General features: G+C 48.1%; 1 protein-coding gene across 3 annotated transcripts in view; it reads left to right on the forward strand.

Moving 5' to 3' along the window:
* The first annotated feature begins 12,983 nt into the window (after positions 1-12,983).
* The window catches only part of ABTB3 (ankyrin repeat and BTB domain containing 3), a 181,864-nt gene continuing 166,986 nt past the window's right edge, over positions 12,984-27,861 (forward strand). For all 3 annotated transcript variants that reach the window (XM_074871936.1, XM_074871938.1, XM_074871937.1), the window contains exon 1: positions 12,984-14,132. In XM_074871936.1, coding sequence (XP_074728037.1) covers positions 13,160-14,132 — 973 coding nt within the window. In that variant the 5' untranslated portion in view covers positions 12,984-13,159. The remainder of the gene's footprint in view (positions 14,133-27,861) is intronic.

The raw sequence follows: 27,861 nt of genomic DNA on the forward strand, positions 1-27,861 counted from the left end.
TCGCTTGTGGAAACAAAGTAAGTAAAGGTGAACAGTAATATCATACCATATGAATAAACACTGAAATTGGAATAATTTTTCTAAATGTTTCAGCATCCTAAGTACAAAGTAATAACCCTGTCAGGAACAATATTCACTGCTCTCTCATCTAGCTGTGATGGAATTAGCAGCAGCCTCCCGGGAAGAACGCAGTTATGTCAGTGGTGGAAGCCCAGCATGCGGCTGTGTTAAAGCAAAAAGCAAACAAATCCCTTGGTCACAGTACAGGGGGAGAAACCTAATACTACTTGGAAAGTCAGCACTGCTTTGAATATGGCATTTATCTTGGTTTCCTTGTGAGAAAGATAACACAAAAATGGGATATATGTATATGTATTTGTATATCAGACAAAATGTGTTGTAGTATTTGGTAGAAAATGAAAATCAGAGTCTGTGAAACCTAGAATTAGGGCAGGAAGATATCAAACAGTGGATGATGAGGAAAGACTTACTGAGTACTCTCTCCCTTAATACAAAATCAAGGAGGGGCAAAGCCTCAGTGAAGGATGAGACTTAAAGATATTCCAGTTCACCTCACAAAAATAGAAACAATTCTGTGGCATTATCAGGGTGGGGGGAGGTTATTCAGTCATTTTTCAAATTTGTTAAAGTATTTGCCTCTAGGCTTCCATGTGCATTAATTTTTAGAGTCGCCAGCCAAAAGATGTTTGATGCCGAGAAAATTGTAAAAACAGCTCTTCCTAGATGCCCCAAGGTCAGTGCTTAGAGTGTTTAAATTTTGGAAATGTCAGATTGAGGCACTTGCATAGAAAAAATAGATGCTCAATTATACTGTTTATCCTATCTACTCAAAAAACATGTTGAGCCCTAGTCATCTTTGAAATAAAATCTTCCTCCACAACATATTGCTGCCCAGTAGCATATGTCACAGAGCATATTTAAGATTTCTTCAGAAGAAGCCAAGATCAGCCACTGCCAGAAATCAGATATTCAATTAAATAGTCTCATGCTTCAAGCCGGTATGGCATGGGTACCTCTTCATGAAAAAGTTGCTGCTGTGGGAACAGCTGGGATTAAATGATTACAGAGAGAGTGTTTTTACATCAGCAACGTGGTCACTTGCGCATATGTAACGGTTGGATCTGAAGAGGACAGCCATGAAGTTTGGTGCATGTGTGATGTTTCCCTTGAACACTCTTCTCTTCCAGCCTCTGACCATAAACTAGCCTGACACTGGAAAATCACAGGAGAGGCAAAAAAGTGGCTGTACTAAGACAATGGCTTTGTAAGAAGCAGTTGCACTTTGGCTATGGCTTTCCAAGAAGCAGCTGCACTGGGGCTATGGCTTCGAACGTTGTTTTTGACAACACACGTTTGTGCCTTCACTGGTTCTCCACCCTTCTCCTGAGCTGGCTGTGTCCATGCGCTGGGCTGTCCCAGCACCGAATTGCATCACAGAGCAGAGCTCATGCCCTCCCCCTTCCCCTTTTGCTTTCTCCATGTTATTTTTCCCACTAACTCAGCTCCTTGGTGCCATTTGTGGTGCAGCCGGTTCCCCAGCACAGCTGGGGATTACCAGGCTGGGGCAGGGACTCACCCAAGGGAACAGAAGGTTTTCTGTGCCTGTGGGTGGATGTGCAAAGCATGGGTTATTTTATGTGCCTTTGGATCTAACTTTCTTGGTTTAGGTATTGTCAAGCAACTGAAAAGACTGACATTAGCCACCTGATTCGCAAAGCCACTTTAAAATCTTGTTGCAATCACTTTGTTTTCTAACATGTAACTAAAGGCCTTTTTACTGCTCCTTTACATGACTTTCTACAGTCTGATCCATGCAAACAGAAATCAGGCATATGTATCTTGCTGATAACGGGTATTTTGAAACCCTTTCCAAATATTTTTGCCAGTGACTGCAGAAAAGCTTTTATATCAGTAAGAATGTGTATATTGGGCTTTCTTCCAGAAGCTGTGAGAGGGGCACAATATGTGCTGCCGGATTATTTTACCAACTAAATAAATGTCATCTCTTTTTCAAATAAGAAACTTGGACTACGGCAGAAGTATTTCACTGTATAAATGAGTTCTATACATCCTGAGGAACTCGGCGCCTTCCACTGGGCAGAGATGCTCGGCTATATGCAGACAAAGCGCAGCAATATTTTTAATGTGGCAGGTTTTAAGTGTCCAATATTGCACATGGTTTCCCCCCCCCCCGCCCCCGCCTTGGATGAACTGGCTTTTTAAAGCAGCAGCTGAGACCAAGGGGAATATGTGAGGCCTGAGGGGGAAAAGAAATCTTTACAAAATCTCAGGCAGAGCCTCTAATTTTGGGCCATGATTGAAAATGTGAATCCTGGACTTTTATCCCCCCCACCCTGTTGTTCTGGGGGATGATTAGCCTATATGCTGTTTTGTATAAGGTGATAGGTTATTGCAATCAAAAGCCTCACTGAGATACATAGTCTTTTTGTCTGCTGGTATGTCACTGGGGTATTTTTCTTTTGCAGGATGACAATGTACCAGGAACAACAGGTCTCCTCAAGAAATGCATCATGAGGCTTAAGACGTAGTGTACAATAAGGGAAGGTATCACGTTAAAATTAAGCCTTCTGTTTGTAATTAGGAGATTAGTTAACTGCTGCGCTCTGCACCTCTGGAAAAGCCATAGGCAGCAGCTGAAATGCCCTGGGGAGGACTGTAATAGTCACTTTGGTACTTAGGAACCAGCCTGTGGCAAGTCGTGTGTGTTCCCTGAAGTGAAATGTCGAGTGGACCCTGATGAGCTTGTCCTTCAAGACAGCTACCACACCGACCTTGCTGTGCTTGGTGAGGTTACCACAGATGTATTGTACAGATGGTGACCCCAGGGAGTCCATCTCCTAGATGCTGATCTGGATGCCCCAGCCAGCAGCGCTGTGCAGTGAGCGCAGCATCCTGCTACTGCAGAGGCTGTGGAGTCAGCTTCTCCACCGGTCTCTTTTGTTAGAAGAATGTCCGTATAAACCTATTCCTCTCCTTCTTTGCTGTAGGACTTTAGAAAAGGCAGAGTAGAGTCTACTGTCCCTGCAGGTCTGTGCCTGCTGGGATGGGAGCTGGGAGGTTCGGGGCCACGGCAGACGCTGGTACTCATGGCAGATGCTGGTACCCACGGCAGAGGCTGGTACCCACCACCCAGGGCAAGTCTGTGGCACGCAGCTGCTCTCTGCTCACCAACGGGTAAAGCACCTCTGTTGCACACCCTTGTTAAAAATGCACAGGTTGTGGCAGTGTAAGAAAATCAATGCAATTCTGTTTGAGTTCAGTAAGTGTATTTTGCTTTTGTAGGTAGCTCCTCTAAGGCTTTAATTAACATTGACTGGTGATGACCAGAGTGTAGAGGGAGAACCGGAAGCAGATGGTTTCTCAACCACAAAGTAGCAAGTGTCTTTGGGCTTTCTTTTAGCACAGCATAGAATTAAGCTGGTTTCTTCTGAAGCTTTCCCAGAGAAACCTTGAATTCACTCTCCGGTTTGCCTCTTTGCTAGATGGAGTACAGGAGATGTTTGAGCTTGCACGGAGGTTAGTTTGGGATTTTTCTTTCCCATTGTCAGCAAATGGGACAGTGCTTTTGTTCCTAGACCGTTTTTAATTTTTAAAGCTGATGTGTGCCTCACTTTGACAGAGTGTTAAACATTTACATGCACTGGTAGGGTGCCTTCTTCATATCAAACTCAGATGACTCATCTGCAAAAATAACCCCCAAAACAAACTGAAAACAACTCTCTTCATATGCAGAAAACTCAGCCAAAAAAACTTTCTTCCTTCTGTGATCAAAGCAGGAACTATGTAGTTTGGTTTGTGCAATGGGGTTAGATTTTTCTTCCTCCCTGTAACATAGCTTCAGTCAGTTGTCAGCCAAGAGATATGTTTGGATTTTTCATCCCCATGTGGATTTGTGGGAACACGCACTAGGAGACCAGATCAACATTGTAATAGTGCCTGCATTGATCTAACACAGTGTTCATGTGGAGTCCAGCCATCATTCATTTCTTCTCCAGCATCCAGAGGCTATAATGGATTATTTTATACAATAATCATGATAGTACTTAGCTGTTGTCTAGCATTTGCAAGGCATTTTATGAAGAAGGTCAATATAATTATCTCCATTTTACAGCTGGAAAATAAAGGCACAGAGACATGAAGTGATTTGTCCAGATCCGTGAGCACCACAGCAGTGATGGGACTAGGGAGAACATCCAGGTCCCTGGAGGTCCAGAGCAGGACTTTGGCTGGCGTGTCCTGGCCATGGCACTAAAATGAGCCCTCTTTTTTCCACTCGGATAGGACTGTGCAGGGTCTGCCCCCTGTGGCTCCTGGATCAGTGCCCACCCCAGAGACCCATGCCCTGGGAGGGGGTATCTCCCCAAGAGCACATGGCTGCTGAGGCATTCAGATCATGTGGTTTTCCAAAAACCCAGTTGCTTTTTGCTTTGGTCACTGCAACAGCTACATGGAGGTGGGAGCAAAAGGGAAGTGTCTGTGTCTTCCCTCTCCCAGTTGTCTTTTCTTTTTGAGAAATGCCATCGCTGAGATTTGGCTGGAGCCTTACTGGTGTCTGGGATGACTGCCCTGGCGGCTCCATTCTCCACTGACTCACTGCATCTTCACGTCTCCTGTGGCTGCTTCCTCATGTCCTTCCTCACCGTCTCTCTCATCAAGTCCAAGGGGGTTTGGGAGCACAGCACAGCCACCTGTGACAACTCCATCCCTCCCAGACCATCCGCAACTATGTGATGAGATGTGAGAATACAGGGGCTCCCTAACACTAAATTGAAATTAAGATCTGAACCCAGATGAAGGTGGCGGGCTGTCATCAACACCACAGAGCTTCTGTGCTTGGGGGTAAGAGACTTTGCACATTGGGAGTCTGTGGAGAGTTTATTTTACTGCCTTAAACTCAGTTGAAAAAAAATCACAAAATTAGACTTTAATGGGGCCTAAACCATCAGTGCTTACAAACTGGGCCCCACCTAGCTTGTGCCACAGCATACGATTAACAGCTACTCATGGGCACTTTCCTGCACACAAGCCCTGCCCGGAGGGGACAGGAGCACAGCCTACGTGTGTCTTCAGCCTTTCCCTTCCACAGTCTTGTAACTACAGGATAAAATTGTGTGTGTGCTTAATCCACACCTCCTCCCAGGCGCGGGGTGGACTCCTGTCCTGTATTTACAGTCTCCTTCAGCATCCAGCAGCTGTCCAGTGTGAGCCTGTCCCAGCCCCTACTTTGAGTACTGGAAATGTTATTTTCCCTTTGCAGCCGACATCAGCGTATGCCCAGCACCAAGGAATATCAAGATACCCAACAGGGGACTCTGAAAAGAGAAAAAGTTACTTGTTTGGAAAGGTGTTTTGGCAGGTTTCTAAATGAGATACAGGTCATTTGAGAGCTTGTGATGTGAAGCAGAAACAGCTCCCAGCCTTTCCCCCTGCTTCTGCAGTGCTTGCTTCCCAAGCCTTTAGGCATCTGCAAATGCAAGAAATACTTGAAATTACAAAAATTGGAAGAGGCAGTTTGGTAGCTCGTATTTCTTAAAGTACATGAAACTCCCGTAGGTTGCTGGCTGGATAAAGTGGATAAAGCATAATCCCCGTGCAGACCATAAATAGTTTGTGTACTCCTAGCAGTGGGAGGGAAAGAGGGAGAGAAGGTGGAGAAAGCAGGGATTATGGGTCGATTAAGGGGAGAGATTTCCTACAAATATTTTATGATTTGCTCATACCTTCACCATGTGTAAAATCAGGGGTCTATAACTTTCCAATTCCTGAAAACACAGTTACTCAATTCAGAAGTCGCAGCAGGTTCGCAGGAGATGCTTGCACCTATGTGGAGCTCACCGCCCTCGTGGGGTGAGTCCTCAGTTTTATTAAATTGATCATAACCTCGTGCAACTGCATTCCCCAAAGCAGACATCTGGCCTTTCCCTTCCCATCTTGCTGTGCCTGCCATTTCCGAGTCACCACGGTACCTATGCTGGACTGTGCTGCGCCACGTCAGGGCCCCACGGGATGATGAAACAGGTGATGAAACACATGATGGAGTTGGGAAACGTCAGTTCTCATCGCCTGGTTCTCTCTACTGTTAACCTCCAAAAAATAACTATTAAAAAAAAAAAGATGTTTCTATTATACGTTGCTATATTTACATTTTTTTTTTTTTAAATGTAAACTTCTAGCAAGAATGCTCTCTTGTCTCTCCCATGTATCAAGATAGAGTTTGTTGCTGAACCTGGTAGACTGCAGTGATGTAATATCTCTCTGCAAGGAAAAGCGCTGACAGCAATATGAGTTTTTCTGGAGTTCTTATTAGGTTTGAGGCAAGTAGGGTTTGGTTTTTTACTAATTTATTTACAGGCATTTCAGCAATACTTTGGGTCAGTCAAGGAATGAACAGAATGCTGTAATGTTAAAAAAAATGCAGCTCTGATCAGTTTTTGAAGGCAACTGTGAGGAAAACTTGCAAAAGAAGTTGCAAGTGATAAGTCAAAGGGAATGGCACAACACTGCTCGGTTCCTTAAATGTTATCTTGTGCTAAAACATCTAGGTTTTGTTTCCTTATTTTTAAGGGATGAATTATTGGGACAAAAAAACCCTTCATATTAAAATCACTTCTTTTGTGTGCTTTTCTAGTGGTTTGCCTACAAATACAAAGTTCTTGCTTAATATCAGGGAATTGTATCAGTCTCTTATCTTAATTATACTTTGTAATTGTGTAGACAGCTCACTAATGCCTTCCTCAATTATTGTGGGGGGAGGGGGAAAAAAAATCCTTGCTTGCTTGAGTAAGGAGTGAGTTTAGGAACCTGTGTGCAAAGCCCCTTCTGGAATTGTGTTGGAAGGTGGTGGTGGAAGAGGTGCGCCCTGCCGAGATGCCGCGATGCTGCCGGCTGACCTGCAGCCTGGGGCTCCTCATTTTGCTGCCCTCCCACCCACGAGTCGGTGTGGTACCGAGTGAGCTCTACAGAGCGAGGGAGGCCACAGGAGACACAGGCAGCAGGACCTCAGCCATGGTGGGTTGCATGGTGGGGATGGGAGATTGTTGTGCAGAAGAGATCTACATGGATGGCAAAGTCATTTGTCCATCTGCAAATGCCCCCTCAAAAAAAAAAAAAAAAAAAAAAAGCATTAGATGGGGAAATTGATAAAGTCTTTACCTGGGACTTTCCTTAGTCAAATAGCACTGTCTGGGAATAGGCTTCTTTAATAGCAGAAATGTAAGACCTAAGTATTGCCGAGAGACAGAGGTGTGAATGGATTTTAAGATAACCTTCTATAGTTCTTTTTTCCCCCCTCTCTGTTTTAAAAGAAAGCTGCGTGAGTGGGGAAAGTGTAGAGCACAGCTCAAGTCCATCTCCCACCCTTCCCTTCAGATGTTCGCCAGAGGGAAAGGTCATCCTGTAAAAACAGTACCTCCTAAAATTACATGTAAGATTCTGTGTGGACCAAGTACCATGAAGAATCACATGTAAAACACAAAAAAATACTGCTTTTCTTTTTAAGTCAGGATTGATTCTTAAACTGTGAACAAGGACTAACAAATACAACCCCCCGAGGAAGAAGAAGATGCACTGTGTGGCACGGCAGGGTCCGAGTGAGCCCCAGACCCAGCTTGTCATCTCCTCGCAGCGTCGGGATGCAGCAAGCCCGGTTGCCTAACTGCGGGGCTGAGCCCTTGCAAACAGCCAAATCTCTGAGCACTCCACTGCTTGAGGAGACAAAACTGTCATTCTCGAACTACCAAGTATGAAGAGGATTTCAGCGGTGATAGATAGAGAGAAGCAATTACTTAAAACGGTTGAGTAACTTAAACCATTTTTGTGCTGGACATCCTCCCAAGCAAAGGGCTGGCTAACTCAACAGCCACTGCTGGTCTCAAGCAGGTTTGTCACTTTAGATTTCACCTCTGCACTGTTTTCTCATATACCCATGCATATATCCTTTACGCAGGTTTGTTGTGTCTTGGGTGGGAATGGAAATTACCACTGGCTGAACAGTCTTTCCTTGTCTCTGTCCTCTGGGAAGCCTGCTATTCCTGTTTCTTTTAGTTCTGATCAAAACATAGTATGTAAGTATAATCTTACTGCACATAAAGCATGCAAACACGCTTTTTGGAGTGGTATAGCGAATTGTGAGTAGCACCTACATCTGCTGGCTGGGGGCTGACTGCATATGTGTTCTGCTTGGCTCTATCTATGCTTTCAGAGCTGCCTCAGATAAAACAAGACAGAGATTCCAGTCCAGTCTACTAACAAAGTTTGGGAGTATCTTTTTATTTTTTACATTTGTAGGAAAGAGAAGGTTAGATTAGATGTTAGGAAGGCTGTTTTGAGCAGTAAGATTATTCAGACTCAGAAACAGACCATGCAGGGAAGTTGTATAGACTTTATCATGGATGGTTTTAAGAAAAGAAGAGATTAAAACCTGTAAGGATTCAAGTAAAGACAGTGAGTACTGCTGTGTTGGCTGTGCTGACCTCTGATCTAAGCTGCACCTCCAAACTGGTGGTAGTGCCCTTGGCTGGTGTGGGAGTAAGGGCTTAAACCAAAGGACTGCCTTGGGGGCTCTCGTCCTGTCTCTGCAGTGCAGTATCTCATCTCACACAGCCACCAACAACAGACCCATGAGGAACTGGGCGATTACGAAGTGCACCTTCCCCTGGCATAACCTCCCCATTTCTTGCATGCAACTGTTGAGAAACTTTCTGAGATGAAGACTGCATGTGTGTCATTGTGTTTAAGTTACCAGTGGCCTTAGCCTCCAGGAATATGTCAGATCTCTTTCTGAAATCGTTTATGCTTTTGACTTCCAAACTGTACCATGACCTTGGGCTCCATGGCTGCGTTATATGCGGTGAGATCTGGTTTTGGCTGGCAGTTTCTCTGAGCATCCCCAGTTAGTGGCTTCTGAGAAATCCCAAGTAATTGCTCTCCTCCATGCCAGGCATGAGTCTATGCATCTCTAACAGACCTCTGCTCTCAGCACATGGGGCCATGGGGACTGCAGGAAGAAAGTCAGGAAGGGTTTCGAGCTCAGTGGGAAGTAGGAGCTGCTGTTTTTGCACAGCAGAGGAGTACAGCCGGGTGGCTGCCCGTGGCTAAGCAATAGTCAGCTGAAATTCAGGGGCAGCCCTTTTCCTTAGCGTGGAGCAGCTGAGCCGTTGAACCTTGCCTCTCTGTGGGACAATAGCTCCTGCTGAGTCCTTGCCAGGGGTCCTAATGCAGCTAGATGCTGAAATCAGTAGGATGGGGCTGACTGGAGAAAAAATGGGTGGTGTAGCATCCGGCCACTGTGTGTCCTTCCCTCCCACTCACGCTGGAGGTACCACCAGTGCCTCCCTTCCAGCTAGCGAGCCAGTGGCCTCATTGCATCACTCATCCCCACTCCTTTTGGAGTTGTACGTGTTTGAGGAGCAACACCAGAATCATCTCCCTGAGCCTGGCTGCCTAAACAGTTGGCAGCAGTTGCCCAGTGGCCCTGCAGGGATGATGCTACCTGATGCCAGAGCTTGGTTCCTTCTTTGATGGGCATCATCTTTGCAGCAGATTGTACACATGCTGCAGCCCCAAAGGCTTCTCTGCCAGGGACTTGCATTTCACACCTGCTTTTCAGGTACAGGATTACAGCCTTGCTTAATTAATCCCTGTGATTAGAAACATTAGCACTCCCAACTTCCCCAGCAATACAACAAGGCCCTCATAAGGCTCACTGCTTGTTCCTAGCAGTTGGAGATAGCACTGGGAGATCCTGCGGATGCTGCTTTTGATCTGAGCTGTTATTGCAGTGCAGCACATTGAATTTTGAATACAGAAATTGCATGGAGTGGTCTGATCGTAGGTACATTCCTGTTCTGTCCAGCAGCCTGTTCGCTGTCATGTTTTTCCCTGTACCTCTCAAGAAGATGCCATTTGCGGGCAGCTGAGTGGGTGGGGAAGGCAAGAATTGCAGCACTTACTGCTCTCCCCACACAAATGCCAACTTGCCATTCACTTAAATTTGCCCTGAGCACCTTTTTAAAATGTGGTTCAATTTCCTTCTTTCAGGCTTTTGCTGGCACTTATCATCCTGGAATGGTACTTAATCAGTCCCTGTCTGAATTCTCTGTAAGGATAATTGATGTCCATGTCTCCAACAAGCTGAAAATTGTTTCCCCCCCCCAGCCTTTGACATATAAAGGGACTTTGTTTTCTTCAGTGGATGTTTTTGTCTAATAGGCAAATGACCCTGGCTGTAAGGCTTGTGGAGTGGGGTACAGCTGCAGACACCTGCCTTTTCAGCCCAGGGCAGGAGAGGTGTGGTGCCCTTTCTGGATTAAAGCTGAGGACTGTCTCTGTCTCCGGAGCTCATCCCATGCAGGCACCGGACATGTTGCAGGGGTGTGTTTTTCTCCGAACTGTTTGATCCCATCTTTTCCCAGGGCGGTTTCAAGAACGAAGTCACCCTGTCTCAGGAGGACTTTCAGATGTTCTTCCAAATCACACTGAAGCTTGCTTTGGGACGTGGCAGCCGGGGTATCCGCACCTGGGCAGGTGAGATCCTTCAGGTGCCGAAAGACCACGGGAGATCCAGAAGGGCCACTCTACGCTGATTTGAACTTCCAGCCCTTTCAGTGAGAAGGTAATTAGTCTTCTGAAGAAATGAGTCAGAAGCTCTCCCTGCCACTTTCGAAAGTTTAAACCAGCCTGGTGCTGCTGACATGCCTTTGGTGTGTCCAAGTGTCGCAACATCTTCCAAACTGGTAGCATGATGGGGAATCAAACCGCCATGTGCGAGGTGATGCACATCTTGTTGCGACTACAAGATCTCTAGTAAAGCTCAGTATTTTGCTTTCCCAATTTAAAAAAAAAAAAAACAAACAACCTCTTTTGGAGTATAAACTGGTTCTGAGTCAGCAATATGAATGTCTGAACCTGCACACAACCTGAGACAACTGTCCGCTTCTCATTTATCCTGTTCACCTCAATGCATAGTTAATGCCATAGCCTAAAAATGGTGCAACACCTAAGACTGGTGTCAACCTCTGAAGTACTGTTTTTTACAAAGGCTGGAGAACAAACCACCCAGCTCACTTGTTCCATCCTCCCTGGATGCCCACATGGATGTCTCTGTGAAGCCCAACAAACCATTTACTAGAAAACCTTCCAAACTTGAACTTTCCCTGAATTTGACTTGCTGACACGTGTGCTCAGTGCAAGCAGTTGTGGCACTTTGTGAAAGCGTAGGGACAGAGTCAGGTGAATGGAGTTTGTTAGAAAAATAGGTATCCTGAGGGGTTCGGGCCTGGTGGTGCCTTCATTCTCCTACCAAATGGAAATGTGAATTTTGAACAGCCACTGCACTGAAGTGCTCAAGACACCAGAGGGCTCTACTGCGAGATGTACAACTGGATCGCCACGAAGTCCGTGGGATTTTGCTCTTTAGGCATGCTCTCATTTTTGATGATCCCCCAAAGACTAGCTGCTGCCGGCAGCATGGGCCTCAACTTCTTACTTGCAGCATGATGGTGGCTCTAGTTCAGGTTGCTCCTGTCCTCACCTCTGCTATTTTTTATCAGGACACGGCGGTGTTTAGGATGTCTGTGGGAACCTATTGTGCATAGTGTGTCTTGTGGAAGTACCAAGGCTATGCTGAGAAAGCAGTTTCTGACAGCACTTGGCTTCATTTGGAAGGCAACCCCGCTCGGTGTTTTTGGCGGTGTCATAGTTTTCCCCAACCTGTTTGACAAACGAGCCTACCTGTAGTTGCGTTTGTGCCTTTCCTGTAGGAAGTTTATGTTGAAGGCTCGCCAGGCTTTGCTCACTTGGACAGGGAAATCTCTTACATGACTCGCCTTGTCTGCTCAAGAATTTTGGCTGCCTCTGTTGGCATGATAGGGAAATGTGTTTGCTAGGCTTTTATCCTTAAAGGGATAGAATTTAGCTGGTATTTTACACTTAAAAGGATATAACATTTCTTCAAAACCAGAATGCACAAGCATATACATTCTCAGTCTGTTGCCTAGGATATTAGCCAGACAACTCCTAATAACGCTAAAGCCTAGCAGGGTAAGATTAAAATACATTAGTTGGGCATAAATTGTCAGTATGTTGCACAAGAAATCTTAATGTGCATAGGAAATGCACCCTAAGCCCAGTACAAATCTTACTTGTCAAAGCCTTTGTGATACTTAGGGGGTTAATTTCAAGAATGTCTAAGGGCTTTATTGGACTTATTTTAATTATTTGGAAATTGCTCTTCCCAACTCGAGGGATGCCTGGTATTCTTACGTGGCAGTTTCTGCTCGGTTGCAAAACATCTTGACCGCCTCGTGCTGTTGGTGTGCGGGCCTGTGGTGCCTTTCATTTGGTCACAGCAACATCGGGAAACTGCTGGTGCGAAAAACCAGCGAGGGCTGGAGCGGGACTCGGGTGTCTGTGCCCGAGGAACTGTGGTGGCGGATGTGGCACAGACGCGCTTCACACCGCGCTCGTCCCAGCTGGGAGGGACAGAGGGCTCGGTGCGCGGGGACACGGCAGGCCGCGCTCCCGCACCCGGCTGCCAGCGGGGCCAGCGCCGGGTTAACGGCTCTTCATTTTGCACCGCGCAAAATCCCCGCCATGGGGACTGGACGGCGCGGTCCTGCCTGCGCGCAGGCTGCAGCTCCGCGGAGCCGGCCCGCTCCGCACTCCCCCCCCCCCCCACCTCGGCGCTGCGCCGTGCGGGCTCCGCGCCCCGCGGAGGCGAGGGGCGGCGCCCTGCGACTGGCGGCACCGCCCCATTGGCCGCCGGGCGCGGCGCTTGGCATGTCTCCGCCCCGCCCGCGCCGTCCCATTGGCCGCGGGCCGGAGGCGCTTTGCATGGCCCCGCCCCCCCGCGCCGCCTGGCCGGCGCTGCGCTGCGGTGCGGTGTCGGGCCGGCGGCGCGGCGCAGTGCAGGAGCCGGAGCCGGGCCGCGGGCAGCACCGCCGCTTGGCTGGCGTCTGGCGGGGCGGCAGCAGGCTGCGACCGGCGGGGCGAAGCGACCGGCGGGGCGAAGCGAAGCGACCGGCGTGTCTCGCCGCGCCCCCTCGCTGTTCTCTTCCCCCCCGCTTTCCTGGGAGCCGCTCCCCGCCCGGGTCCCGCGGGTGCAGCATGAAGTGCAGCGATGGCTCGGAGAGGTAAGACGGCGGTGAGGACGCTGGAAGACCTGACGCTGGACTCCGGGTATGGTGGCGCGGCGGACTCGGTGCGCTCCTCCAACTTGTCGCTGTGCTGCTCGGATTCGCACCCCGCGTACCCCTATGGAGGAAGCTGCTGGCCGCACCTAACTGACTCCATGCACAGTCGGCACAACAGCTTCGACACCGTCAACACCGTCCTAGCGGAAGACTCCGAGGTGCTGGACTGCGCGGGGCAGCAGTGCTCCCGGCTCCTGCCCGACCTTGAGGAGGTCCCCTGGAGCCTGGAGGAGGTGGAGGCGCTGCTGCTGCCGCCGCCGCGCCGGGAGCCGCGGGCGCCGGGTGCCGCCGCCACCAGCCCAGGGAGCCGGGATGCGGCGGCGCGGCTCTCGACGCTGGTGAGCCGGGCGCTGGTGCGCATCGCCCGGGAGGCGCAGCGGCTGAGCCTCCGCTTCGCCAAGTGCACCAAGCACGAGGTGCGGAGCGCCATGGAGATCGTCCTGGGCTGGACGCTGGCGGCCCGCTGCACGGCGGCCGCCCTCGGCGCCCTCTCCCTCTACAACATGAGCGGCAGCGGCGGCGACCGCTTCAGCCGCGGCAAGTCGGCGCGGTGCGGGCTGGCCTTCTCCGTGGGCAAGTTCTACCGCTGGATGGTGGACAGCCGCGTGGCCCTGCGCATCCACGAGCACGCCGCCATCTACCTCACCGCCGGCACCGAGAGCCTCTTCCGCGACATCCACGCCCGGGTGCTGGCCGGCCCCGGCCCCGCTCCCGCCGCCCCGCTCCCGCCGCCCGGCCGCCCCCCGGCCGCCGCCGCCGCCCCGGCCGAGAAGGAGAAGGAGGGCGGCGAGGCGCCCCGGTTCACCCTGGAGGCGCTGGAGCAGACGGTCAACAACGACCCCGAGCTCTGGGGCTTGCTGCAGCCCTACCAGCACCTCATCTGCGGCAAGAACGCCAGCGGTGAGTGCGGCCGCGGGGCGGGACCGGGCGCCGCCGACCACCTGCTGCGCCGGCCAGGGCGGGACCGACCCCCCCATCCCCCGGCGGGCGGGCGCGGGGTGGCCGCGGAGGGAGGAGGGGGCAGCGCCGTCGGTTTGCCCCTTCCCGGCCGTGCCCGGCCTGGAGAGCGGGGAGGGAGCTGCCGAGCATCCCCGCCTGGCTCTGCCGGGGCTGCCTGGCTCTGCCCGGGCTGCCTGCCTGCGGGTCGGGGGGGTGGTGTGTGTGTGTGTGTAGGGGGGTATTTAGGGGCAGCTGGCAGCGGGGTGGGCGAGGGCTGGGTGATAGACATCGTTCGGAGCTTCAGTTTTCCACAGGAAATGGCAGAAGCGCAGCTGAGCGCTCGCAAGCGAGATCAAACTTTGTTCCATATGCAGTGGTTTGGCCAGAGATTGCGTGGTTGGCGCTGAAATGCAGTCTTTCTGGACAGATTTCATTCATGTTGCTGCTTGTTTACCCAGAGCTTGACACAGATGCAACACTGTGATGCATCAACTTCCTGGGGATTTTTTTTTTCCCCTTTCTTTCCTTTTTGAAACGAAGAGTCCGATATTTTTAATGAGTTATCATTCGGTAAAGCAGGATCCCAAAGTTGACGTTTCTTATTTCAGCTCCCTCTGTTTGTCAGGGAAGGGAAAAGGGAACGAGCGGCGTCTCGGGGAGTCGGAGTTAAAATCGGGTGGTTTTCTCCTACCTTCTAAGCGTGCACAGGCACATGCATACACTTTGCACATGCATACACTTTTATTAAGCTTAGATACAAAATACCTGTCAAGCTGAGATGCAAATATTGGCCGGGGGGGGGAGGGGAACCGGGAGAACAAGGATAACTGGAAGCCTAGATCAGGTCTACAGATAAGCCCTGTTAAGTTGTTGTAGCCACAGAGGATGCATTACAGCTAATTATCTGTGGTGTTAAGACACCTTCTCTCCCATAAGAGACCCAAAGGAGGATGCCAAGCAGGAGCAAAAGAAAGGAGCAAATCCTCCTCCCCGGTGTAAGCAGATGCGGCTCCGTTATATTCCTCTGGTGGTTTTGCTCCAGCCGTGGATGTCCTCCCCAGAGACTCCGCTGAACCTCCCCTGGAAATGCATCTGCTGTCGGGGGCATGTGTGGCCGGACCCTTACCCTTTATTCTCGCGCAGTTGTAGGCGGGCACGTCCCCGTCCCCCCCCCCCCCCCCCCCCCAGGAGTGCCACCGCTGTTTTCTTCCTCGAGTCCTGGTACTGTGCCTGTGGGTTTCAGATGGCACTGTGTTGTGTTTCTGACATTGCAGCACTGGCTGTGCAGGCTCCTACTGAGCCTTTCATTTTGTTTTGCGGCTCTCTCTTAACTCCATCTATATCAGCTCAGTGGATTTAAATGAACTTCATTCTGACCCTCATTTATCTCCCTTCCAGGGACACGATTCGGTGTTTTTGTCTCCATTTTGTTGTAGCTTTACCTGGCACAAATCTCCTTGGTAGCTCAGTCCTGACTCGAGCAAATGGCATTTTTCCAAGATGTTAGAATCAGACCCTAGCAAGTTGTCCATTTTGTTTTGCCTCTCCCTCTGTCATTATGCTTTCTGTGCTAATGACTGTAATGTTGTTTTGCTCTTTAGCATCTTATAATACATAGTTTGGCGTCCTGTTATATGTATTTAGAGTTACAGGTGCAAACGAGTCAGGCCTTCTTGTAATAAAAGCCATTTTTTACTGCTGGTTACATTTATTTAGATTTAATCCAGTGACGCGTTGCATGCTCTTAAGTACTTTCATGGCAACCAAAACAGCCATTATAAACCATTAAACACATCAGCCTCTTTCTTCACCAGTGAGATATGTATCTGTTTGTATAGTCCTCACCATTTTGATGTCTGAGTGCTCCATGGTTGCTTGCAAATGTTTCCTTCTCAGGCACTTAGAGGGTGAGGAGATCTGATGTGAGAGATTTGACCTGCTCGAAACTGTTTGGGCAACCTGTGGTAGGAGGATAGGACTGCTGGAAGCTACATCTCTATGTAGTGGCATAATCACAAGTTCATCCTCCTCTGTACTCAGTACTTGAAACACCGGGATAAAGTAACAATAAGTAGCAGACTTCTCCTCTCATCTCTCTGTACTACTCCAGGAGAAGAGACAGGTCTTGTATTCTGGAGGCTCGATAAATCAGGGTGCCTTTCCCCAGCTGGGTGGCACGTGAACACACAGGCACTGAAATGGGTGGATTTGGTCCATCAGACGAGGATGAGGAGTGGTGGTGGGGCCCTTTCTGGAGGTACCATGGCCAATGTCATTTGAGTGAAGGGGGGAGAAGGAAGGTAATGCAAAAGCAGACCCCCTAGCAGTACTTTATGTGGGGGAGAGGTGGTGTCTCTCTGGCAGGCAAATGTCAAACCTTTAAAAATTTTCCAGGCTACATTCAACACCTTAAATTTCATCTAGACAGTGAAACCGGCAACCCATGAAGATCACGGGATGCAAGCCTGCGAGGAACATGAGTTTGTGCGTGATGTAGTCTGAGATTGCTCTAGTACAGTTCGTGAACACAAGTGTTGGGGGGAGATGGTCTGAGGATCTGCAAGACACAAGCCATCCTTTCAGGGCTTCCCTGTCAGCTGTGCAGAGCGTTTAGTGGTTTTGGTTGAGGTTTTTCAGCCTGGTGTTATACTCGGTCATCTTGGAAGCTGCTGAATAAGATCAGTATTGCCCGATAACCTTCTCCTTCCTGTAAATGACAGTCATGTGCCTTCAGACAAAGAAGATGCCTGAGATGGTTCTTTCAGTGGGTGCTTCAGCCTGCTGGGCTTGTCTCGGGTAGGTCTGGCCTGAGCTCGCTCAGCTGCCTCAACAGGAGCCCTGCTCTCCAACGGTGCCTGCTCATTCCTTGTGAGGGGTTGAAGGCACGTGGATGAAGGTGGTGGCATTCGTTTGTGCTTTATCTCCTTGATAAGCCTCTTGATAACCTGTTGTGTGGGACTGGGGGTAGGGATGACAAAGGAGAAGCAGCCAGTGGTGTCGGGAGCTACCTGCTGGAGTATGCCAGCAGCTGCTGGCATCTTGGCTGAGCTTATCCTAGTTACTGTATCGGAAAGAATAACCTTAAAAGCACTCTGAGGTAGTATTTTTTTTTTTTTCCCCCTGCACAACCAGAATTTTAATGTCATTGTTGAATGAAAATTAAAAACTTTACGTTTGGGATTTCATTGGCGCTTAAATGTTTCAATTACGGGCTCTGTCTGAACACCACAGTACACATTTTACATCCTATAACAGTCACGCAGAGTGTTATTTCCCTTGAAATAGTGGGAGCAAAATATTGTCAATGAAAGGCAGTAAAAGCTGGCACCTCTGTGGTTTAAGCTATATTATTTTTTGTTTCTTTATTGCTCATCAAACCCCTACTTTTAGGCCAGATCTGAGAGCTGCTTTGAGATGACTGGAAAGTTTCCCTGGGTCTTGGATCCAGTGGAAATCATAGGAGTAAGTCCATGTATTTAATTTTCACAGGGGATGTTTGGATGGCAGGTCCAAGTAGCTCAAAGTCACCTGCACTGTATCATAAAGGCCCTCTTTTACCAGGTGGAGGGATGGACAGCACTTAGATTAAGTTTAGAAAACGTAATAGTTTAGAAAACAGGATGTTCCTGTGTCAGTCTTGGGGGGTCTCCTTACCTTATGTGGCAGGACTCGTGGTGGGAAGGGCAGAGGCCGTGAGGGAGACAGCCAGGGAGCTGGAGATCACGGGGAGGAGGTTTCTGCGGAGCAGCTGGCGTGCACAACTCTGCCCTGTCTGTTTGTGTACAGCTACCAAAAATAGTTATTTGGAACCCAACTGCATCCCTGTGGTTTCTTCCTATTCTTAATATTATTTAGAGAGGAAGACACAACAACTAGGAAGAAACCCAGGATTAGGTCAGGCTTGGCTGACACGTGTCAGCTAACCTCAGTTTAACCTCAACATCTTCTCCTAATCCAGGCGAACTAGAGGGACTCCAAGCAAATGAGCAATACCAATACATTAGCACAGCTTAACTAAATCAGTTAATGCTTTTAAGTTCTGATACATGTGTATACATACGTGTGTGTTTATAGAGACCATACCCCTCCTTTACTGGTGAGCATACTGTTACCTGTTTATTACTTCTCTGATTTCTATTGTAGTCAAACCATTCAAGATGCTATTACGACTTTAGGGGCAACGTAAAAATCAACCTAAAACTTATTTCAGCTAGGATGATGGAGGAATATTTGGGCACAAAATGGAATTTCATGCCTTTTTCCTGGACTTCTTTTAACTGCAGTTTCAAGAACATCCTCCCCCCCCCCCCAATTGTATTTTTTGCTAGTAAAAAAAATTTGGAATACAGTTTGAAGTTTCATATATGCACCTGTTTGTTATACTTAGAGGTTTAGGTCTTTGCTGTTACATTTTTTCCATCTGCTTCTAGATACTTGAGTCCCTTCCCCAGAGATTCACATGAGTAGCAGTGCAACAAATAATGTGTATTTTTGCTTGATTCTCTTACCTGACAACCTCCCAAGCAAACTTCCACAGCCACTCTGAACAAGTTGTGAATGTGTTCCCCCTCCAGATGGGAGGTAGAGTTGCCTGCCCAAAGGGCAGAAGGTTGTGCCTGGTTGTGGCTTGTGGCCACCAATGCTGGTGGGAGCTGGGATGGCAATGGGGAAACCGTGCTCCTTCACTGGAATGGGGTGGGTTGCTTTAACTCCTGGTCTTGGCAGGAGTGGGACAGATGGACGCTCAGCCATCGTGTGTGCACTCAACTGCAGACCTCTGTTGCCTTGCAGGAGCTGAGAAGAAGCAATGGTGGGACTGGGAAGTAGAGACCCAGTGGTGGGAGGTTGTGGTTTGACTGACTGGCTGATGAAGATTTATTTCCCTCTGGACATTTTTATTCATATAATTTGTTTCAATTATGAGTATAACTTAATTTCCAGAAATGATTATACCAGAACACACAGAATAATCATAAATCTGATGTATGCCAATATAATTATTCCCTTTGCCATGTTGGAAAGTACCTTCATATCAGTTATAGCTATGGCTGCACTAGGGAGTTCTAGGGCTGCAGCTACATCGCTTAGTTTCTGATGTAAACGAGGCTTTGGAATGATGACTGGGAAATGTGAGTGTATATACAAGGAGCATGTTAGGGGCATAGCAGCAGAATTTTAGCAGTATATTGGGTTCCTGGCTTTTTTTGCTGAATGATAACAGGCTTCATAGAGTCTTTCAGCCCTCCCGTAAGCCAGTGACACGAAGGTGCAGGTGAATGTTAGAGACAACTTTGCACCTTTCCCCAATGCTACTGCAAATGGTCTCTCTTCCGTAGCTGCTTAAAGTTACTTTGAGTGAAAAAGACACTGTGGTTAGCATGTTGGTGTTTGTGCAGGGCGTATTGAATCAAGCTGTTGGTTATCAGTTGGAAATCTTTCACGTTGTCTGGAGGAAATATCCAGTGGTGCACCGGCTGGGGTCATCTACAGCCTGAGCCTTTTCTCCCTTGTCCTGGGCAGGGACTGAGTTCTTTCTCAGAGGAAAGCTTTATGGTCCACCCCCCGCACCTTACACCCAACGAAGGTGTGAAAGGAGAAAGCCGTGCTCGATTAGATGACAGCAGAGAAGAGAGGTGTTTCCTGGAGCGCGTGGGTGCCGGGAATTAAGTCCTCTGCCCGGAGTAATTTCCTCTGGCCAATGTGTAGTGTGAAAAGAGCGGGGGCTCCTTTCAGACAGCGTGCCAAAACTAGCAGCTTCCACCCAAAATAGCTCTGTTGCTGGCCCAGTGGAGGCTGTACAGAGAAAAGGAAGGAGGGGACTGGTGAGGGAGTTCATCACCAGGATGTGCTCTCTTGCTGCCAGGATGAGCAGCAACGCTGCCACCGTTTGTGTCCCTGAGCAGGTTGGCTTTTTGTGCACTCACAGGGGCGGAGGTGGATGCTTGGAGCCCAGTGGACTGCCGCTATTATCTCCTTTAGCACCAAATATTAGCATTAGCTGCTGGGTGAAGAAATGAGCAGCTGTGGGCCTTGTGGCATTGTGGGCTGATTTTTCCAATGCTCTCGTCTCCCAAATCTCCTGTATAATCTTCATGGCATGCATCAGTGCCTGCTCGCTTTCCCAGTCTTCTCCCAGTTACAAGACTTTGCTGCTGCCTCTCTTAGTCTCCCAGGCTGGGCCGTCGTATCCAGCCCTGGCAGCAGTTCCCTCCTGACAGTCCCTCTGTCCCAGCACTCCCACCCATGGCTCTGTCTGGAGGGTGTTTTCCTTCATAGGTGGCTTCAGCAAGGCATAAGGAAAAAGTAGGGACTTTTTTCCTCCTTCGTTCTTGGCCTTGTTTTCTCCCTGACCAAAAGCAACTTGCTGCACCATCTCTGTATAAATCTGTAATTATAATTGTTACGCATCTGATAAGTATTTTAAAGATTTTATACAGATGGAGTCAAAATTACCCCAGAGCTTGCGTGGCCAGCTTAACCTCTGGTTACTTTGCTAGAGGTGTTCAGTTGGGCAGCCTGAAAACAACACATACATTATAGTGGACTGTGCCAGCCGAAGCCTCAAATGCAGCTCTCGATCTGTCCTTGCTTTCAGAAATGTCCTGCAACAAAGAGTTTCCATCAGTGGGCTCAGCATGGCCACATTTGTATGTCAGCATGTAAGCTTCCCATTTTCCCAGAAGGTAAATCAGCAATCCTGCTGTTGTAGGCTGTGAGGAGATACAATCTGGTGGTCAGTCACTCCTTTTGCTTTCCATAAAGCTACATCTCTCTCGTGTAAAAACAGAAGAGACGAGGCTACTGATCAGGTGGAATGAGTCAGTGAGAAGGCAGCTGTAGGCTCATTTTGATAGCAGGAGTGAGGGGTGTGTTTCTGGGAGTAGTTGAAGAACAAGGAGCCATTGTTGGTGTGGATCAGTTCAGCAGCACGGATGGGGCACAGGCACTTATGCCGACACCTTGCTGAGGCTGCAGAGGCTTGTCTCGGTTATTTTAATTAATTTAACCTGTTATACTGACCTGATGCTTTTGAATCATCACACTCCCTTACCATGGCAGTTTGTGAGTGAGGAAGAAATTGCATAGCATGGCTTATGGGACATGACCATTTTCCTGGGCCCTGTTCAAGGGGTCCCTGTCACCTTGATGATATTTTATCCTCTTCCTTGATTCCTACACTCAGTTCGTAGTAAGCAGTATGCTTTTTTGGTTCCTGGAAACAACTCATGAAGTTTTATAATATGGTACTGTAAGAGGGCGGTTGGCATTCTGTGATAAACGCATGGACCAGCTTGGGGGCTGAGAAGGTGCTTGGGACACATAGTTTCCCACAGGGAGTCTCTTGGCTTATCACTGATAAGGAAAGGAAATTGGCTTTGATTTGATTTAGAGTTAAATGATACCAGACTGCTAATAAGGAACACAAAGAAAATTAGGCTACTCATACCAACAGGCCTCAGGACAGGTGATCGCACTCCTACTAAGCTGAGCTGGTGGAAGTGTTTAGGGAGGAAGGACTTGTTCACTGCAGTTGGTTCCAGGCCATTTAAAAGCACCGTGGTAAATGGCATCCTATTTGTTCAAAAATTTTGGGCCAGATTCTGGTCTGGGTGGCTGTTACGCAGACCTGGTGTAAATCTACATGCACGGCGGTGCTGCTGGTGAGGATAGTTGATCTGCTTGGTGGGAACTTTGCTGGCGTGGTGCCTGGGGACTGGGATCTTCCTACTGTTGAGCTTAAGGCAGTAATGGATGTTGATACTGGCATCTTTCAAAAGATGGAAGCACAGGAGACAGGTATAAGCTCTTTTTCCCCCATGTTGTAAGGCAGCAGAAAGTGCAGGGAGGGATCAATGCTGCAGGATGTGTGGGAGGCGGGATGCTCGCCAGGAGATAGGAGTGCACGGAGGCGTTGCAGTGGAGCCGGGAGGGACGGGTAATACCTTTGGGTCAGCACATTCACAGCCTGCTCCCAGAGCCCTTACGTGGATGGATCTTGCTCATGTGAACAGCACATGGACTTCACGTGGCCATAAAGGTCTGGGGACAGGCTCGTGAGTGAGCAGGCGAACAGGAACCCCTGAGAAGATTAGAGGAGAGGCCTCTTCAAGGACTGGATTTCTGTCCTTGAGTGCTGTGGAGTAGCACCTGGACCTCTGTGAGAGTCTGAGGCTTTAAAATTAATAAAAACACCCTGCTTTTAAATTGCACTGCTATGAAATATTGCTCCCAGGTGGGGGAAGTGAACAGGGCTGGGGTTGCAGCAGAGGTATGGTGAATGCATTTGCATTTTCAAGGCAGTCAAATAATTGGAGGAAACTTTGCATCCCACAGTGTTTTGCAGTTTCTCTGGCCCTGTGGTAGTCTTGGATAAACACTTCTGGGCTGTAGTGCCTTTGCTAATATATTGTGTTTGGCTGTGAATGAGGAGCTGACATCGGGGAAGGTCAGCTTTTCCTTGCAGAGGGCTGAACAAGCTTTGCAAGCGCCTCTCCAGGATGTTAGCTGGCAGGGATTTGGAAAAATACAGGCTGTGGGGCTGTGGGCTGTATCCAGGCTGCAGGTCCTTTGCCCCAGGTGAAGCATCTTTGCTTTTCTGTCACAAGGCAAGCTGCCACCGGCGAGGCAGGCCAAATGCCTGGGGACTGATGCTGGACTCCCAGCCCTTTGGTGGGAAGTGTTGCCAAAAGAAAGGACAGAGATTTCAGAGGTCAGAGTCGTTTTGGGTACCTACTGAGATTCTTTTTGTAGAGAATGCTAACAAGATTTTATTGTAATACAGGGTCATTTATTTGCACGCTAGCCTGTCACAGAAGTTAGTTTCACTGCAAGTCTGGGTAGGTAGATTATTTTGCTCTGGGTTGCAGTATAGTGAACAAGACTGCTAGGGGCTAGATGCAGGTACCTCTGATGCTGTTAACTTCCCTTGACATTTATAAAATAAGGATCACAAACCTCAATACTTCAGAAAAACGGTCCTTGTGCTACTGGTGTTATTTCACTTCTTTAGCGTACATTTTGTATGGAGTAGTGTATGATACAAGGTGGTCCAAAGGTATTGCTAAACCAAATTCTGTAGTCCTGGCCTGGGCAATGCTCCCACTGATTTCTGTGGTGAGGGCAACCTGTCAAACACCAGGACAAGCTCTTGCATTTGTTAACAAGTTAAAGAAATTCCCGAGTCAAAGCTGTAAGCCCAGGCTTAGTTTTGCTAAAAGTAAGCTTTTTCAAAAGTGAAGGTCAATATCAGTACCTCACTGCAGATATTTATTCCTAATTTGAAAGGAAAATATTTTTTTTCATTGTTTTACTGATTCATGGTGTTCAGCTTAAAGACTGCTCAATGCAGCCTGTAAGCCCTCGTGCTAACTGGCTAGCCTATTTCCGCCGGCCCACATAAGAAAAATCCTAAAAATAGTCTGGCAGTGTATATTTTCAAAAGTAAATTAGATTTTAAAAATAAGAACTTCAGTTTAATTATCTGGCATGCTGTCAGTAAGGAGGAGGGGTTTCTAAATACACAATTCCTTTAACATGGAAAAAAAAGCCAACCCCAAACAAGCTGTTTGTCGGTAGTTAGGACCTGCTGTTGCTTTGCTGTTGTGCTTTCCCTATTAACTAGTTCTTCATTATACCACCGAGGTCACAAAAAATTGCCTTGTGCATCAAATGGTTTTGGATAGTGAAAACAGTTTTGCAAGCTGAGTGAATACAGGGGCAGGCACCAGTGCAGACTATTTTTAATGAAAAATTCCTGCCTGTGTGAATGCATATGATACCTTGCCCTCCATCTTAAAGAGCATGCTTGGTGAACCACAGGTAAGTCAAGCAGGAGTAATTTCAACTATTTTACAGGTTTAAAGGTAGGAGTGACATAAACACCTATCTAATGCAAAGGATGCTGAACTTCCATAGCAGCGTTCTTGCGATTGAAAGTTGGGAGCCAAGGTAGGTAAGTCGGTGACACTGTCTGACATATATCAGCAGTTAAACTGTGGTGGCTGAATGCTTCTAAAGCAAGATTAAACATGAGAAAAATACCCTAGCCAAAGCTTATTCCCCCTTAAGCATACAGATAGTCTAATTGATTTTCAGGAAGGATATGGGCTGTCGCTTCCCTTCAGCACATAGAAACTGCGTATGCGTGGGATAATTGGCAGGTTTTATATGGAGACCTGTGGTGATGAGAGCCATCAAACCACCAGAGCAGATGGGGATGCTGATGTCTGCCGGCTCTGCCTTCTCTCTGCTGACCAGGGATGTCATGGGGAGAGAAGGGCTTGAGACAACTTGAGGTTGTGGAGAGACTCAGCAGTTATCGCATGGGTAGGAAAACACCGCCTTATCAGGGCTGGTGAGGCTCTATCCAGACACCTTTAATTACAGACTGTGTCACTGTGAGGCAGGAGCTGGTGAGTCATAAAGTGGATTTCTAAGGTTTTGGGCTGGCTCTGGATGCTCAGGCGTTGGCCGCTATCACAGGTGACTTCTCTTTCGTTCAGGGCGAGGAGGCGCAGCCATGGCAAGGTTTTCTTTTGGAAGGGACCCTGCCACCCTTACTCCCCGCCTTTGTCACCTGAGGTTAGATGGCTCTGATTTGCCCAACTTGGGGCTATGCTTTGGGACTCCATGGGAGTTTACCTGGAATGCTGCTGCCTGCTTAATAGCTGCTTCTCATGCAAACAGTGCAAACACACCCAAACTGCAAAACTGGCTACAAAGCTAGTTACTGAGCTGAGTTAGACCTGTACCTTTGAAAGGAGCTGCAAGGCCCACGGGGCAGCTTGTGCAATCCATGTGGCATACTCCTGACAGTGCTACTGAGGCATCCCTGGCTGAAGTGAGAAGGTGGACTGAGGTCTTTAGGGTTGGGATTCACACCTTTTGTGGTCTGGTAGGGTCTGAGTTGGATGAGCCCCTGGGAAAACATCCATTTTGGGGTTAAGGACAGCGTTTAAAGGAAGAGGGGTTGAGAAAATGAGGACTTCTTAGTTGACTTCTCTCCTTGATCATCATGTGGACAGGTTCTGATCTTTTTTCCTCATGAAGGTTCGCAGTGCTGCTGGCATTGCACTGATACACTGAAATAGTTGTTCATATTTAAACTCACAAGTGTTGGCCGTGGCATAAGGAAAAATGAGAACAATTCAGCACCCCCATAAAACATCCTCTGAGCCTGGAGTAATTGGTTCAGTTTCAGTAGCCTCATTTCCAGAAAGAAAAAGAATAGAGCAAACAGCAGAAAAGATAATGAAAGTCGGGGGGCCCAAGGGGACTATTTCGGTACGGTGACAGTCAACCAGAGTGGCATTATTTGGTCCAGAAAGAAGGCACCCAAGGGGAGCTGTGATTGCACTGTGCAAGAGAGTGAGTGGCAGAGTGGGAACTGATCAGCTGCCTAATTTTTTGCAGAGAGCCAGGATGCAAGAAGATTAAATGAAACTGAAAGAGTAAATTTAAAATAACTCTAAACAGCTCTCTCCTTTTTGCAACATACTGGGGGTTTGTGGAGCTGAATACTGCAGGGAGTGACTGGGAAACAATGTACTGGGATTATGCATGAGAAGGAGGCTGTTTCTAAAGATTATATTAATACTCTGTTTTATATTAATAATTGCAGAGGAAGTACTGTTTCATGTTTTAGCCCAAGCTTCACTTGGACAGCCTTCCCAGGCATTGCACAAGACGTGGCGGGCGTTCCTGGCCTTCCTCTGTGCTGCAGAGCCATTCGCTGCTGACTGGACGCTCTGCAAACAGAGGCTCTGTCCTGCAGTATTGCTCACACGAATAAACTTTATTTCTTTCAGTAGTCCTGTGAATGAGTAAGAGCTGCAGGACCGAATGATCTACTGTTCTGAGCTCTTTTCATGTTAACTTCTCTAGGTTTTCTTCTGCAATTTTGATAATGGGCCAGTATTCCTTCCCTGGCTTTCGTATGTTCTCTGCATTAGGAGTGGTAACCCTGTAGATATAGCTGCTTTTTTTCCCCCCCTTAACTTCAAAGAAGTTCAATATTTATGTAAGTGTCTTGCTAATGTACTGCATTCTGACTTAATCTCTCACAAATGCCTTTCTGAAAATAGTCTGTCCAGATGAGGTAAAAATATTCACTGTCAAAGCAGCGTATTTAGAAATAGATGTAATTTTGAGTTGTATCAAATAGAAACTCAAGAATTTGCATTTGATTAAGGACAGGTGTTTAACTTTTTGTGCAGCTGTTTTTTAGGTTAACTGGAATTTTTGATGTACTGGAAAAAAAAACCCTTGCTGGTGTCAGTGCTAAAGTGCTGTGAATGTTCAGTAGAAAGAAGGATGCAAAGCACTGCTTCATTACACTGGACTGCTGCATCAATAATGTAGTAACATAATGTCTTGGAGGGAAAATAATGGGCTCTAATGGTGTAACCAGTGTGTTTACTGATACCGTAGCACAATTAATTGTGGCTTTCTTGGAATTAAGTGCTGCAAACAGTTTCTGTTAAAAGTGGATGCAGAGCATTTGAGTTTAACCTCCTCCCTGCAAAGACGCAGGTAGCCTTACCCCATTCCCTTGGTATGATCCTCAGAAAAATAAAAATGGGGCTAATTAATTGAAAATGATGGGAATGGGTTTCTCCATTCATCATCCAGCAGCGTGTGAGAGGCTGTTGCTCTGCTTTCTTATGCCTGTGTTTTGTGCCTCTCCGATAACCACAGGGACTGACCTGGTGCCGGGGGGGGGGGCAAGTGCCGTTGAGGGGTTATAGACTTCAAGGCCTTGCCTCCATGTCTTTCCCTGTGGGACTGTGAATAACAGGACCGAGGTCTTGGTGGAGGTCTGTCATCTTTCTAACAGCACTGAATTTCTTGGAGAGGCTGGCGGTGCTTGCATGAGCACTGTAGCCTCTGGGAAGGGTTTGATCTCACCGAGAAAGGCAGCTGGTGGCCCCTTGTGTGATACCCAAGCATGGTGTGGGGAGGAGGCCCTGGGGAGGGCTGAGCAAGCCGTGAGGCAGGATGGGCTGCTGAGACAGTGGGTAGACTCCATACTTTATTCAGTTGTTATTTGCTATTGTGGCCAAAACCCAGGGGTGGAGGGATGAGGAGGGCTTCACGCTTGGGTTGAGTTGATGAAAGCTTTCTCCATCTTTGTGTCATTCAGCACACTCCTGTGTCACTTCTCCAGTGCCTGACAGAGGCTCAGCTTGCTGCCAGCCTTCCCCTACATGGGGGAAAATGGTATAGTCTCTCCAAAATCTTTTGTTTCCAGAACACCTGCAGAAATGCAGTTGTCAGTGGCCATCCCTTGTGCTGTAGTCCTTGGCCAGAGTTGGTTGAAATCTACCTGTGAAGCTGGAAGGTTGCTTGGAGGGGTAGAGGGACTGGCAGTCACATGCAACCACATAGATCTCATTTTTCTTAGAAACTAGGTAAGGAATGCAACTTCCCATTTTGCAAGGATTTTGAGAAATGGGTGTGCATGTACTCATTCATATTTCTTGTAAACTCGCGTAACAGTCATGCTTGTGTCACGTACAGAAGACGGAGACTTACAGGAACTGCAGCTTGGGCTCCAAACGTGGTTTATAAGCATCCCCAAGGATCTTGATGTCTTTGGCAGGCAAAGCTCTCACTGGTTTTGTATTAGTGGGCTCCAAGATGTGTCTGTCCTGCTTTCTTTGCTATGTATGATCAGGGTGGGGGCACCGGG

The sequence above is a fragment of the Strix uralensis genome, chromosome 5, assembly GCF_047716275.1.
Source record: "Strix uralensis isolate ZFMK-TIS-50842 chromosome 5, bStrUra1, whole genome shotgun sequence".
Taxonomy (NCBI): domain Eukaryota; kingdom Metazoa; phylum Chordata; class Aves; order Strigiformes; family Strigidae; genus Strix; species Strix uralensis.